Consider the following 14,325-nt stretch of genomic DNA (forward strand, 5'->3'; position numbering starts at 1 on the left):
CTAATCCCTTGTTCTACATTTTCTGTGCATGTTTACGAGAGCATTTCCAGATTTAGCTGAATATGGAAGACCCATCATGAATATGGATAGTGCTATCCTATGGGCTGAGATCATCTGCAAGAAAGAAAGAAAAATAGGAAGGAAGGAAGGAAGGAAGGAAGGAAGGAAGGAAGCAAAGAAGGAAGGAAGCAAAGAAGAAAGAAAGGAAGGAAGCAAGGAAGGAAGGAAGCAAAGAAGGAAGGAAGGAAGGAAAGATGGAAGGAAGAATGGACGGAAGGAAGGAAAGAAACAAGGAAGGAAGGAAAGAAGGAAGGAAGGAGAGAAGGAAGGAAGGAAGGAAGGAAGGAAGGAAGGAAGGAAGGAAGGAAGGAAATCCAGCTGAGCACCAGAATTCATCTTTCTTATTTTTCTGATAGTGGATGTAATATGGCCAATTGCCTAATGCTCCTGTCACTGTAATCTCTGCCATGATAGACTCAAACTATAAAACAATATAAACCATTCTTTAAGTTGATATTGTTGAGTATTTTGCAATGATATGGAAAAAATAGCTAATACAGATCATTGTCCAGAAAAACAAAGGAATACATATTTTAAATTTAAGTAGGCCCTCCAGAACGCATGAAGCTATAAAATAGTTAAATTTTGTATTATCCTAGTCTTAGATGGAGATAAGAATACATTGATAAAACTTTTGAGAAATCATCTTTTAAAAAAACTCATTGAGTAGATAAAGTAAAAACTACCCACATTTGCAGAAAAGATATACACGTTCGAGTTTAAAAATGCAGCAAATCTAAACAACAGCAAAAATACATATTCAGAGCTATCATGTTCCAAATATTGAAAACCACATACAAAGAAATATCATTGAAACAGCTCAAGACAAATAATGTACCATTTATGGGGAAATTAATCAGATGATTACAGCTGCCTCATTGAGGCCAGAAGGAAGTGAAACAATATTTATAAAGTGCTGAGAGAAAAATAATTCTCAACTCAGAACTTCATATTCACAGAAAAGTTCTTTTAGAAATGAAGATGAAATATTTCCAAAAAGGGATAAATACAATTTACAAAATAGTTGTCACCAAATGTATTCTAAAAAGAATAAAATAAAATTCTTTAGACAGAGGAAATAACACCCAAAATGACCAGTAAATCTGAAAAGGAAAGAAGTAAACAGAAATAGAAAATGCCTCTGTAAATCTAATACACTCCTCTTGTCCTTTACACTTCTGTAAAATACATTTGATCTCTGAAAACAAGAATCAAAACATATTTTGTATACAGTTTATGTAGATATAATACAAATGCGTACCAAAACAAGGGAAAATAAGGAGAACTATCTGGTAGGAAGTTCACTAGATGCTTTATAGAGAATAAACTATAGTAGTTAAAACTAGACATAAATATCTCCATTCACAATATAACTATCTATGGAAAAATGATAATTAAAATCAGAAGAAAAATTAACAGTAATAGATGTCGTGTTTTAAAGTGAAACTCTAGAAGGCAACTGTCATGCTTTGCCTGTACAACTTCATATCACTCTTAGAATTCCCTTAATATTCCATTCTACCTGGATTCATGGTTCTGTTTCTTTTTCTCCTTAAACACCCTCTTTCCATATGTGGCTTACTCTAAATCACAATCAGCTCTGGTGCTTCCTTAAAAAAAAAAACAAAAACAAAAACAAAAACTCTACCAAAAAGAAAGGCTTCATATCTTTTCTTTTCATTCCACATAGTTCATTAAGGTTATCATAGTGATTAAGAAAATACATAATCTATTTATTTACTTCACAACTTACATAAAATATGATCTGTGCTTAGTGCAAATTTAGGCAAATTGAGAGAAAAACGTCTAAAAGGGACAAGTTTTTGCAAAGAGTAATCCTTTACAGACCCATTCTTCCTGATTGATATTTTTTCATTTTTTCCAGTAAATTGTCCTTTCAGAAACTAACAAAGCAGTGGATAAAAACAGATCATATACAAATACACACATTAGTAAATACACATACATATAATATTAAAGATTAAAGTAAGAGAAGTAGGAGAAAGAAAATCTTGGTATTGCAAGTAAATGTGGACAAGAAAACAGATGATGTGAAATTTATAAATAAACATCAAGTACTTTGAAAGAATGTTCCTTTTTCTATGAATTTCTATCATACACGTTAATTTCCAGACTTTTTGGTGGCCTTTTCTCAAAAACGACAACAAAATCTTCATAATGTTTTCACTATTCTGTGCAAATTATTTCTGTCATTGTTATTATATAAATCATTACCTTTCCTAGGAGGAGATAGAAGAGCAAGTCAAAGGAGTTTTTACAGAGGTGTGACTTAACACACACATGTATGCATCTTGGTCCTACAGGACAACTGTAAAACAGTACAACTAACGACCACTGTTTTAAACGGTAATAATTCATCCTAATTGAAAAAACATAAAAAGCATATTAAATAAGGTCAAATATAGACATTCTGTGTGCACATGTTACCTAAGCCAGCACTTCCTTCTAACAGGTAGGGCCTGAAAGATGCTAGGAAAACCTGCAAGCCTGGTCTGCTTTGATATGTCAAATAGGCACCTAAACTGCTTGCCCTGGGTTTAAAACTTTGCGTGTGTGTGTGTGTGTGTGTGTGTGTGTGTGTGTGTGTGTGTGTGTGTGAGAGAGAGAGAGAGAGAGAGAGAGAGAGAGAGAGAGAGAGAGACATACAGACAGACAGACAGACAGAGGACACAGAGAGAGAGAGAGAGAGAGACAGAGAAAGACAGAGACAGAGACGGTGGGGGGGGTGCGTCATGGAGGGAAGTTGAAAGGAAACAAACACACAGAGGCCAGCCTTCTAGGTGTAGTGTCCGGGTAAAGCCCAATGTGGTTTATATTAGCATTGGTGAAGAATCAAGAAGGAAGAATCGTTTCTGCTGTTGTGCGGTTCATTCGCTTTACAATCCCTTCAGATCTGAGCTCCACAGCCCTCCCTTACCACCCAGACAGGCTGCGTGCACGTCACAGCGCCTTCTCCTCCGTGAAGCATCATGTGACTCAATGGCGCCGCCAATCAGCTTCTCTCTGAGATATTCAAATCAGCAGCGCGGCAGTTGTTCCGACACCAGGCCACAGAAGTTCCTGCTACAGCACTGTTTCCGCCGCCTCAGCCTGGCAATGACAGCATGGAGCGTCAGGGTGCTCCTCTTGGACCTTACCGGGCCACCAAGCTGGTAAGAACGTGGAGGAGAGGGACCAGGGACCGAGGTTTCCCCGGGGATCCTGGCTGTTTGAGGGAGTCTCCTGAGGGAACTCAGAGTTACCAGATTCATGACGAGCCAGGGATCTGGTACCTCTCCTGAGCCAGGGCTCCAAGATTTCTGAGATGCCGTGGGAAACTAAAGCGACTGCTCCCGCCCCACCCCCGTCTTTGACTTGCGCTTCACTCTGGTGTCTCTCAGCTTCAGATCCAAAGTGCTGTACCCCAAAGCTACACCACTTTCTGACTCTGTGAGACAAGTCCTCAGATGTCTTCTTTCCGGGTTCTCATAATAGTCTTAGCCACTTTACACGTGTGATTTACAGCCTCTCAGAATTAGAAATTAAAGTTTCAAGTCTGGAAGCCCAGACATGACAGTCTGACTTATTGACCCCGTAGAGTTTGTGAGTAGCACTAGGAAAGAACTATTCAACCTAAACCCAGAATACTTTTAGTAACCACTTTTAATAATTACTGGGATTGTGCGTTTGGATTACGGTAACAGGTTCACCTAACCTGTTTCCACATTGGAAAATTGTACAATGGTGCAATATATACCCACTTTAAGAGATTTTCTAAAAATATTCTGTGTATAAGAATGTGTGGTAGTCTATAGAATAGCAAGCAAATTGTCCTCTCACAAATGCTGATCCTACTTTACCATTGTGGGAGGTAAGGCTCAAGGAAGGAATGCTCCTAAAGCCACATAAATGGTGAATGAAAGAACTAGAAAAAAATGAACCTTTTTCTGGTATGGTGATCTTGCTATTCTATTGCTCAACAAGCAGTGGTGGTTATGTTTATCAGTATAGTTCTGCAATGTACCATAAGGAGTTAGTCCTGTCACATTAAAAATTTACTGTATTAGACAAAAGTAGCATAAGCACCACCCCCCAAATGCCAAGTACTTACAAATACTTTACATAAAGTAAGTTTTTTTTCTAATTACCACAAGATAGGTATTAATATAAGGATATTGGGGTACAGGGAAAGAAAGAACAAAGATTCATAAACAAGAAGTAAAGGTAAAGTTTAAGCAAAGCCTAAATGTTTCACTCTGGGACCTTATTAATCTGTCACATTTCAAAAGTATTCTGTGATGTCTGTGAGTGCAGAGTCATGTGTCACTTTACTATTGTAGTGAAGCAGTTCAGTAAAGTATTTTGAATGTAAGTAATGAGAGAAATTTGGGAAGAAAAGAATTATGGTTATTGTTTTTCAGGTGTAAGGTCAATATTGTGATCTTATGTGTGACACAACTGTAATATAATTAGTAGTCTCTTCAGTCAGGTTAGTAATCTGATTTCTAACATGTCTTTTTCTGTTAAAAAGTTATGTTTTTAATGTATTATGTTCTAGTGTTAATGTCACAAGTCTAGACAATTGACTTATTTGAAGGTAGCTCAGAAAATAAGTGATTTTCTTTACACAAATATGCATAAGTTAATTAAATGTGCAATGGATTTATTTTACTATCATTTTATCTATACGATGTTGATTATAGTGTTTGTTTGTTTGTTTGTTTAGAGGCGGGTCTTTCTATGTGGTTCTGGCCGTCCTGGTACTCACCATGCAGACCAGGTTGTCCTTGAACTCACAGAGATCTGCTAACCTTTGCCACCATACCCAACACTATAGGAATCTTCATAAGAGTACTAAGTAACTGGCATTAAAAGCCCTTCGGCATTATAATCGCTGCGTGCCAGAAGTCTTATCTGACTAGCACAGTAATTGAACACAGATTTAAGACAGAGTTGGTTAAACCTGTCTTTTGTTGTTTGTTCATTTTGTTTCGATTTTGTTTTGTGATAAGAACCTATGAAGTCAGTTCTACTTTTCCTTTTCAGACAGGGTTTCACTAAGTTGTGCAGAGTAGCTTTGAACTCACCCTGTATCCCATCCGAGATTTGAACATAACAAAGCTCATACCTCAGCCTCTGAAATTATAGGCTTAAACTTAAACATGGATCTGAATATTTACGTTAATCTTTTAGATCAGTAGTTCTTAACCTGTGGGTTGTGAACTGTTAGAGGATTGCATATCCAATATCCTGTATATCAGATATTTACATTATAATTCATAAGAGTAGCAAAATTACAGTTATGAAGTAGCAATCAAATAATTTTATGGTTGGGTATCCCCACAACCTGGGGAACTATATCAAAGGATCCCAACATTAGGAAGGTTGAAAACCACTGATTTAGGTACATGCTGTGCTTCTTTTACCTTATGTGAAAATGAGCTAATAGCATCTTTATAAAACTGAGATTTATAGCTAAATACTGAACATAAGCATATTGTTTGACATAAATTATTAATGTTAATTAAACAAAAAAAAACCCTAATAGTAAATGCTTCATTGACTAAGAAATAGGAACATTATACTTCTTTTCATTCTGAAGTTTCCTAAGTAATTGGAATTCCCAATGAATATTTAGTAAAGAAAGCCTAATAAAATAAAATATTATTTTGACACTAGAATTAGTAGTAAAAAATCTGTGAGATAAGAGTTTATGTATCACAGATAAGATTTTTTTCTTCAATAATATTTACAGTATAATTACCTGTGAAATAAAGAATTTTCTTTGTTCCATTTGGTTATTTTGAGATAGGGCCTAATGTAGCCCAAACTAGCTTGTAACTGGCTAAAACCCAAATCAATGAGATTTATTTTGTGTGTGTGTGTGTGTGTGTGTGTGTGTGTGTGTGTGTGTGTGTGTGTGTGTGTGTGTATTTTTTTTTCTTCTCTTTGCAGGAAATCAAGTGACCACATCTTTCGAGTAGGAATGCCTTTAAGAAAAACATAGACAACATTTAAAAATATAGTAATTGTTTTACTGCAGTTGAAGCAGTAGATTGGCTTTTATGGATCTATTGAGAAGTAATAGTAATTTTGGTCCTGAAGTTACAAGACAACAGACTATTCAACTGTTGAGAAAATTTCTTAAGAATCATGTGATTGAAGATATCAAAGGTAGATGGGGATCAGAAAACCTTGATGACAACAATCAACTATTCAGGTACTGAATTGATATGTCATTACAAAGCCTAATTACCTCTGCTTTCACCATTATTCCTTGGTAAAAAGCCCCCTAAATAGTTACCCAATACCAGATGGTCATCCCCGAAATCATACACATACAAGTAACTTTATATAGATTGAGCAGGTTGTGTTTCTATATTTAAAACATGTATGTACAATATATACATGAATTTGAGAGAGCAAGGATATGTGAGAAGGATTGGAGAGAGGAAAGAGAAGGAGGGAATCATATAATTATTTAATTTCAAAAATAAAAACTAAACACAAAAAAGATAAAGAGCTGAAATTACAATATAATTGTAACTCCACATTTGTTACAGCTTCACTGCAATAGCAGCTTCTTTCTGTGGTAATGCTTTTTAGAAAGGTATTGCTGCTACTTTTTTCTTTTATTGAAAATAGATTTTTTTTGTACAATATATTCTGATTATGAATTTCTCTCCCCAAACTCCTCCTAATTCCTCCATACCTCCACTCCCACACAGATCCACATGCTTTCTTCTTGTTTTAGAAAACAAAAAACAAAAAACAACAACAACAAAAAAACACAGGTATCTAGGGAATACTAATAAAATAAAATATGATAAATAAGAAATAAATCATAGCATGATAAAACAGCCAAAGCACAAGAAATGTATTTTAGACACACACATTCAAGAATTCCATAGAAACACAAAATAAGGAGTCATAAATTATATATATGGCTTGGTAAAGGACCTGTTAGTAAACAAAACAAACCATGCCTTAACCTTATGATACAGAGAACCTTTAGAGTTGCTGTCAAGTTCATTTATGTTGCCCATCTACTGCTGGGCACAGGGCAATACCCTTAAAGAGTGTTTTGTTTCCCAAGGGAAATTCCCTTGAAGAAAACTTAATTTTTCATTTGAAGTAGATATCAATTGGAGATAGCTTCTCCATTAGGGATGGGTGTACGTCTACTTCTTTCAGCTCTGGGATGCCGTCTGGTGCAGCCCCTGTGTATTCTGCCATAGTCTTTGTGAAGTCCTCTGTGTGCCAGTCCTCTCGTATCTAGAAGGCCTTGATCTTTTACTGTTCTCCATCCCATCTGGCACTTACCCTCTTTTCGCATTCTCTTCAGTTTTTTCTGAGACCTGAGGGGAGGAGTTTGATGGACACCATTTACAGCTGCGTGTTCCAAGATCTCTCACTCAGCATAATGTCTGGCTGTGTGGGTCTCTGTACATTATTCCTATCTGCAGAGAAGCAGGAGGAAGCTTCTTGAGGATGGCTGAGCATGGCACTAATTTACAAGTATAGTAGAATGTTGTCAAGTATCATTGCTATGTTTTGTTGTTTTGTTTTGTTTTAAAATAGTAGTGTTTGGTTTTACCCTAGTTTATCTAGTATCAGGTTCTTGGTCAACCAAGCAATGTTGGGTATGGGTTCCATTCCACAGCCTGCTGCTTTGTTTATAATGGTGATGTCTTGCTATACAGAAGCTTTTCAGTTTCATGAGGTCCTATTTATAAATTGTTGCTGTTAATGCCTATCCTATTAATGTTTTATTCAGAAAGTCTTTTCTTGTGCCAATGAGTTCAAGACTATTCCCTACTTTCTCTCAGATTTATTGTATCTGGTCTTCTGTTGGGTATTTGACCTATTTGTAATTGAGTTTTGTACAGGTTGATAGATATGGATCTATGTGTATTCTTCTACACGCAGACATTCAGTTTGACCAGTATCTTTCATTGAAGATGCTCTCGTTTTTCCTCCTTCTGTGTTTCTAGCTTCTTTATCAAACACCAGGTGTCCATAGATGTGTGGAGCTATATTTGGGTCTTCAGTTTTACTCCATTGATCAACATGTCTGTTCTTGTGCCAATATCCTGTCATACAGCCCTATAGTACAGTTTGAGATATAATATAATTTGAGATCAAAGATGGTAATACCTCCAGCAGTTCTTTTATCATTCGGGGGGTGTTTTTGCTATCCTGGGTTCTATGAAGAATTGTGTTGGAATTTTGGTAGGGATTGCATTGAATCCATAGATTGCTTTTGGTAGGATGATCATTTTTACTATGTTAATCCTAAAGATCCATGAGCATTGGACATATTTCCATCCTCTAACATCTTCTTCAATTTTTTTTCCTCAAAGACTTAAAATTTTTATAATAAAGTCTTTCACTTGCTTTGTTAGAGTTAGCCCAATATATTTCATATTATTGAAACTATGGAGTATGTGCTATTGTGAAAACCATTTCTACGATTTCTTTCCCAGACCATTTGTCTTTTATACATGCAAAAGCTACTACTGTTTTTTGTGATTTAAATTTGTATTCAGCTTCTTTGCTTAAAGTGTTTATCAGCTATAGGAGTTCCCTCAGGGAAAAATTTAGAATCACTTATATATACTATCATAACATCTGCAAATAATAATACTCTTTCTTCCTTTCCAGTTTGTATCTCCTTGATCTCCTTCAGTTGTCCCTTCAAGAACAATCTTGAATATGTATGAAAACAGTCGACCACCTTGTCTTGTTCCGGATTTTAGTGGAAATGCTTTGAAGTTCTCTACATTTAATTAGATATGTTGTATGGGCTTACTATAAGGGGATGTAGTGCTTGCCCATAGGGAAGATGCAGGATTCAGTGATGACAGTGGAAATGTGTCTCATCGTAGCAGCTAATAGTGATAATGTATCCTGTTGTTGCTAAGTCCCTGGGGCAGGCAGTGGAGATGACTGGTTGCTAACAATAGGTCTGTTTAAATTGCTTATCTGATTTTGATTTAACTTTTATAAGTGATATATATCAAGAAAATTATGCATTTCTTTTAGATTCTCCAATTTAGTGGTGTACATGTAGTTAAAGTATGCCTTATGACTGAGTATGTGGTTAGTTTTAGAGAAAGTTTCATGAGCTATTCTTTTGCTCATGTGTGAAATGTTCCATAAACATCTGTTAGATCTAGTTGTCTTATGATGTCATATAGTGCTAACTTTCTCTTCTCAGTTTCGTCTGGATGAGCTGTCGGTTAGTTTGTTGAGAGCGGCATATTAAAGTCACCCAGTATCACTGTGTGAGGGTCAATATGTAATTTAAGCTGTATTAGTGTTTATGAACTTGGGTTCTCTTGTGTTTGATGTATAAATATTAACATTGCAATATTTTCTTGGTGGGTTTTTCCTTTGATGTTCTTCCCTATCTCTTCTGATTAGTTTTGGTTTGAAGTCTACTTTGGTGGGTTTTAAATAGCTATACTAGCTTCCTAGGAACATGTTTTTCTGTCCTTTTACCCTGGGCCATGTGTTTTGTGCGTGCAGCAGAAGGATGGATCTTGTTTTTTAAGTCCATTCTGTTTGGTTTTTGCAGAATTGAATCTGTTGATGTTGTGTTAGCAATGAGCAGTATTTGTTGATCCCCCTATTTTATTGTTGTAATATGGGTCCTCTCCTTTTTTTTGTTTGCTGATCTAATTTATTCTTTTTGTTTGCTTGGGTGTGGTTAGATTCTTCAGGTTGAAGTTATCCTGGCACTTTCTATAACACTGGGTTTGTACATAGAGGCTGTTTAAATTTGTTTTCATCATGGAATGACATTCTTTTTCCATCATTTGTGATAAAAGGATTTGCATGGTGTCTGGAGTGGATTCTGGTCTCCTAGTGTTTGGAACATCTCTTCTGCTGGCTTCTAGAGTCTCCATTGCAAAGTCAGGTGTTATTCTAATAGGCCTGCCTTTACAAATGATTGGTATTTTTCCCTTGCAGCTCTCAATATTCTTTCTTTGTTACATTTAGTGGTTTGATTATTATGTAACACTGAGGATTTCACTGATTCAGTCTATTTGGTCTTCTATATCCTTGTTCCGTTATAGACACCTCCTTCTTTAGGTTGAGAATCTTTCTTCTGTTTTTTGTTTTTGTTTTTTGTTTTGTTTGTTTTGGTTTTTGGTTTTTGGTTTTGTTTTTTGTTTTTTGTTTTGTTTTTTTGTTGTTGTTGTTTTGTTTGTTTTTTTTTTAAATATTTTCTGTGCCTTTGACCTGGGTTTCTTTCCCTTTCAATTTTCCTGTTATTCTTTGACTTGGTTTTCAGTGTCCCATATTTTCTGGATGTTTTTAGATTTAACATTTTCCTTGAGCAAGGTATCCATTTCTTCTCTTTCCTTCAACACCTGAAATTCTTTCTTCCATCTGTTGTATTCTGTTGGTGAGACCTACCTATGAGTTTCCCATTCGAGTGCCTAAATTTTTTATTTCTAGTTTTCTCTCAGTTTATATTTTCTTTATTGATTCTTTTTCCACTTGCAAACCTTGAACTATTTTCTTCATTTCATTCCACTGTTTGTGTTTTCATAGATATTTTTAAGAGATATTCATTTTCTCTTTAAAGACATTTATATATTCATAACAGCTGTTTTGAAGTCCCTTCCTTGTGTTCAGCTATATTACATTTCTCAGGACCGATCTACTGTATTATAGTTGCTGGGATTTAGTGGAGACATATTATCCTGGTTGTTACTTATTGTGTTTTTATAGCGGGTCTAGGTCTAGGCATCTGGGTTTGGTTATAATTCTAGGTGCTGATACATGGTCTTGTCTTTGTTGTGTGGGTGTCCTAGTCCTTGTTTTCTGTTGCCCTCTCTGTTTCTTAGGAGAGTGTGGTGACTTTAAATGGCCTGATAGGGAATTCTGCCAGACATGGCCACTGAGGGTTCTGGTTAGAATTAGTTTCTTTGTATTGGGAGCTGACAGTTACAGTTGGAGATGTGCTAGAAATAGGGGGGTGCTGAGAGGAGCCATAGGAGGGATGAAAGCAGGATGTGCCCCCAACATCTGCCTTTTTTATTGGGAGTGCAGGAAGAGAGGAAGGAGAGGTCACAACAAGTGATCTGCTACAGAGTTAGAGATAAGACTGGGGGAGGGGAGTTGTAGGAAATGAAGGAGAGTGAAGATCTAAAGATAACCTGCATGCTGTCCTGGCTTATCTGCTTCCCAGGGGCTGCCTGTGTAAGTTGGAGGGGAGACGAGTGGATGGAGTGGTGAGCAGGTGTAGATCTTCATGGTCTGCTAGAGAAGGGCAGAGAGGAAGGGAGATAGCAATAGGTTGTCAGAGCCTGAGATGAGAATGGGGGATTAGATTTGGAAAGGGGAGGGTAAGTGAAGGTCTGGAGATTGCCTTGTATCGCTGCTCTCAAGTCAATTAAAACGATGTAGAAAACTGTATGGTTGAAGGTTGTGAGTTACAAAGTTCAGCATTTTTAAATGTTAAATAAAACATAATAAAATAGGAAGTTGGAAGGATAACAGTACTTGTGTTTTTGTATGTTATGGAAGTTTTATCACGTTTCAGTGACATTATTATTGACCTTAAGTTTTATTAATTCTCTAATTACAAAAAAAAGTCACAGGTCCTTGCCTGTAATGTATAATTATTATAACTTGTAATAAGATGATGAGGGTTAATTTGTTGCCTCTGGACTCTGAAGATACCTATAGTCACATGTACATACCTACACGTAATTAAAAGTTATATATTTTTTAAAAGAAAACACTATAACTGCTTCAAATACCTCAGTTAAAAAAATCAAAACTTTTATGAGATAATTTTAAAATTATATTGTAGCAAAGAAAGTTTCTCATGCCACAAAATGTTAAGTATAAATTTAGTATATGATGAAAGATACCAAAAAAGAACAATACACAAGACTACAATGTTTACGAATATTTATTGAAAGCCTAAACACATAAAAACCATAAGTTTGTGATTCTTCTTAGGGCAGGAATGAGATTTTTATATAGTCAAAGACTTTCTTGTACTTAAGAAAAAGACAACTATCCAGTAAAATATCAATAATTATATTGCTTGATGGTTACATAATGCATTTTGGTTTATATTCTGTTTGTTGTTTGTATCCTTGAAATGCTTCATATTAAGATGAAAAACAAAATGCACCGTAATCAAAAAAAGTAAGAGACTAAATCCTAAAATTGGAACAAAATGTCAAAAGGCAGGAAGTACATACAAACTATGAGGTTTTTTATGTTTTTCTTATTTGTTTGGTTGGTTGATTGGTTGGTTTTTGGTTGTGGTTTTTTGAGACAAAATTTCTCTGTATAGCTCTGACTGTCCTGGAACTCACCTGTAGACTAGGCTGGTCTCGAACTCACAGACCTCCACCTGCCTCCCTCCTCCTGAGAACTGTAATTAAAGTAACTACACAGCTATGATTTTTTTTCCAAAGAGATTTACACAGCGGTTTCCTAGAGCTATTCGTATGTATGCATTCTTTCTTCAAACAAATTAGTCCTAATTGTAACCCTGAACTGAATATAAGCAAAACTGAAATGTGCACATATACAAAAGAAACAAGAAACTACTAAGATACTTTAAAGGTTTAATGGTAATATTGATTTAATCTAGAATTTCTATGCTTGGTAATGTAAGTAAATCAGATTTTTGTATGACTTTTAAAATATACTCTAGAAGTTTATTTTTTATCACATCCTATTTAACTCCATATTATTTTTATACCAGATTTCCTGCAACTTCTCCACTTAAAACTTTTCCACAAAGACATACAGAAATCAAGAAAACCAACACAGAGTACTTTTCCAAAGACAGAGATAGTATTTTTAAATTACGAAACTTATCTCGTAAAACTCCTAAGAAGCGTGGATTACAGTTCTCTCAGGTAAAATATTCTTTTACTAACCAGTAGTTTAAATAGCATTACCATGTGGTTAATAGTAAGATCATTTAAAGTAAATGATGCTTTAGTATCTGAAGCCAATACCGAAATCTCCTAAATTACAATCTCAAAAAAAATTTGTGTGAATGTGTTTGAAACCTGCCAAAACAGTGTCGAATACAACAATGAGGTATTTTTGAAAAGCATTTTTGTAATATAGTGTTTTGTCATTTGTTATACTTCCTATTTGTGTTAATCAGGTTACCAACCACTTTGATAAAAATCACTTTCAAAGTAGGTAAGCAACTTCAGATTCCAAAAGTTCAGTCCATATTCTCTAGTCTCTCTTACTTTAGGTTTTATAGCAAGGCACTGCGGTCACAATAGGAGCACATGAAGGAGGAAGCTGCTTATGGAAACAGGAAGGTGAAAGAAGGAAAAGGGTGCTAGATTGGGGTACCAGTAGCTCCTCCCAAGAACCTGCTGCTTGTGATACTGTATCTTCCCATGAGGCTTTGCCTCTTAAAGATTCCACCATATAGTAAGACCAGGTTGGACATTAAGACTTAAATTTAGCTTGTTTGCAGCACATTTATGATCTGAACAATAGCCCTATAATTTTATACTCTTTAACTCATCTCTCTGTCACTAGTCTTTTCTAAAAACCAAACTAGATACTTCATGTACCTAGACATGAAGTTGATTTGTAAGTGTTGGGAAAGCTGCAAAACTGAGTGAGAACTGTGTCCCATTAGTTTTCAGATACTTCGTAACTCCACAGGAGACTTTGACTTATACAGTTATTAAGTATGAAAAACTCTACCTCAATAAATAAGCTGGGATGCATCAAGGAAGACACCCGATGTCAACTTCAGTCCTACACATACATAAACGCATACACACACCAACGAACAAATGTGTGTTAACAGTGCTCACCATTCCTTCAGTTTGGGTATAGACTATAACAAACCAAAGCCTTTTTTTCCCTTCAGGAAAATACAGAAAAGATAAATCATGAAAGAATAACCAATGAAGATCAAGAAAATGTACCTGAAAACAAAGAAATAAGTCAGGAGGATGTTGAAGACGTTTGGAGATACGTTACTATGATCTAGTAAGACAAAAATAAGTAATAGTTAAGATTCTGAAGTATGTGGATTATTAATTTGATGTTTTTCATCCAAATATGAGAATGAATAAAATTATTACTTTTCGAAGCTTAGAATTTAAATACACATGTATGGTTTTAGTAATTGCTTTTGGTATAGATCTAGTAAAGCATAAAGAAAGAAGTTGTACCTTTTAAGTCATCATTGTAGCTTGAGATTTTTATTGGATTCCTCTGAGTTTTGTTGAGTAAGCATATGTG

General features: G+C 35.5%; 1 protein-coding gene across 1 annotated transcript in view; it reads left to right on the forward strand.

The window, feature by feature from the left end:
• Positions 1-6,015: 6,015 nt before the first annotated feature.
• Depdc1 (DEP domain containing 1) overlaps positions 6,016-14,325 on the forward strand; it is a 30,599-nt gene continuing 22,289 nt past the window's right edge. Inside the window, exons 1-3 of the mRNA XM_032897083.1 lie at positions 6,016-6,280; positions 12,803-12,959; positions 13,949-14,070. Of these exons, the coding sequence (XP_032752974.1) occupies positions 6,126-6,280; positions 12,803-12,959; positions 13,949-14,070 (434 nt within the window). The 5' untranslated portion in view covers positions 6,016-6,125. The remainder of the gene's footprint in view (positions 6,281-12,802; positions 12,960-13,948; positions 14,071-14,325) is intronic.

This window comes from Rattus rattus, chromosome 3, assembly GCF_011064425.1.
Source record: "Rattus rattus isolate New Zealand chromosome 3, Rrattus_CSIRO_v1, whole genome shotgun sequence".
NCBI lineage: Eukaryota > Metazoa > Chordata > Mammalia > Rodentia > Muridae > Rattus > Rattus rattus.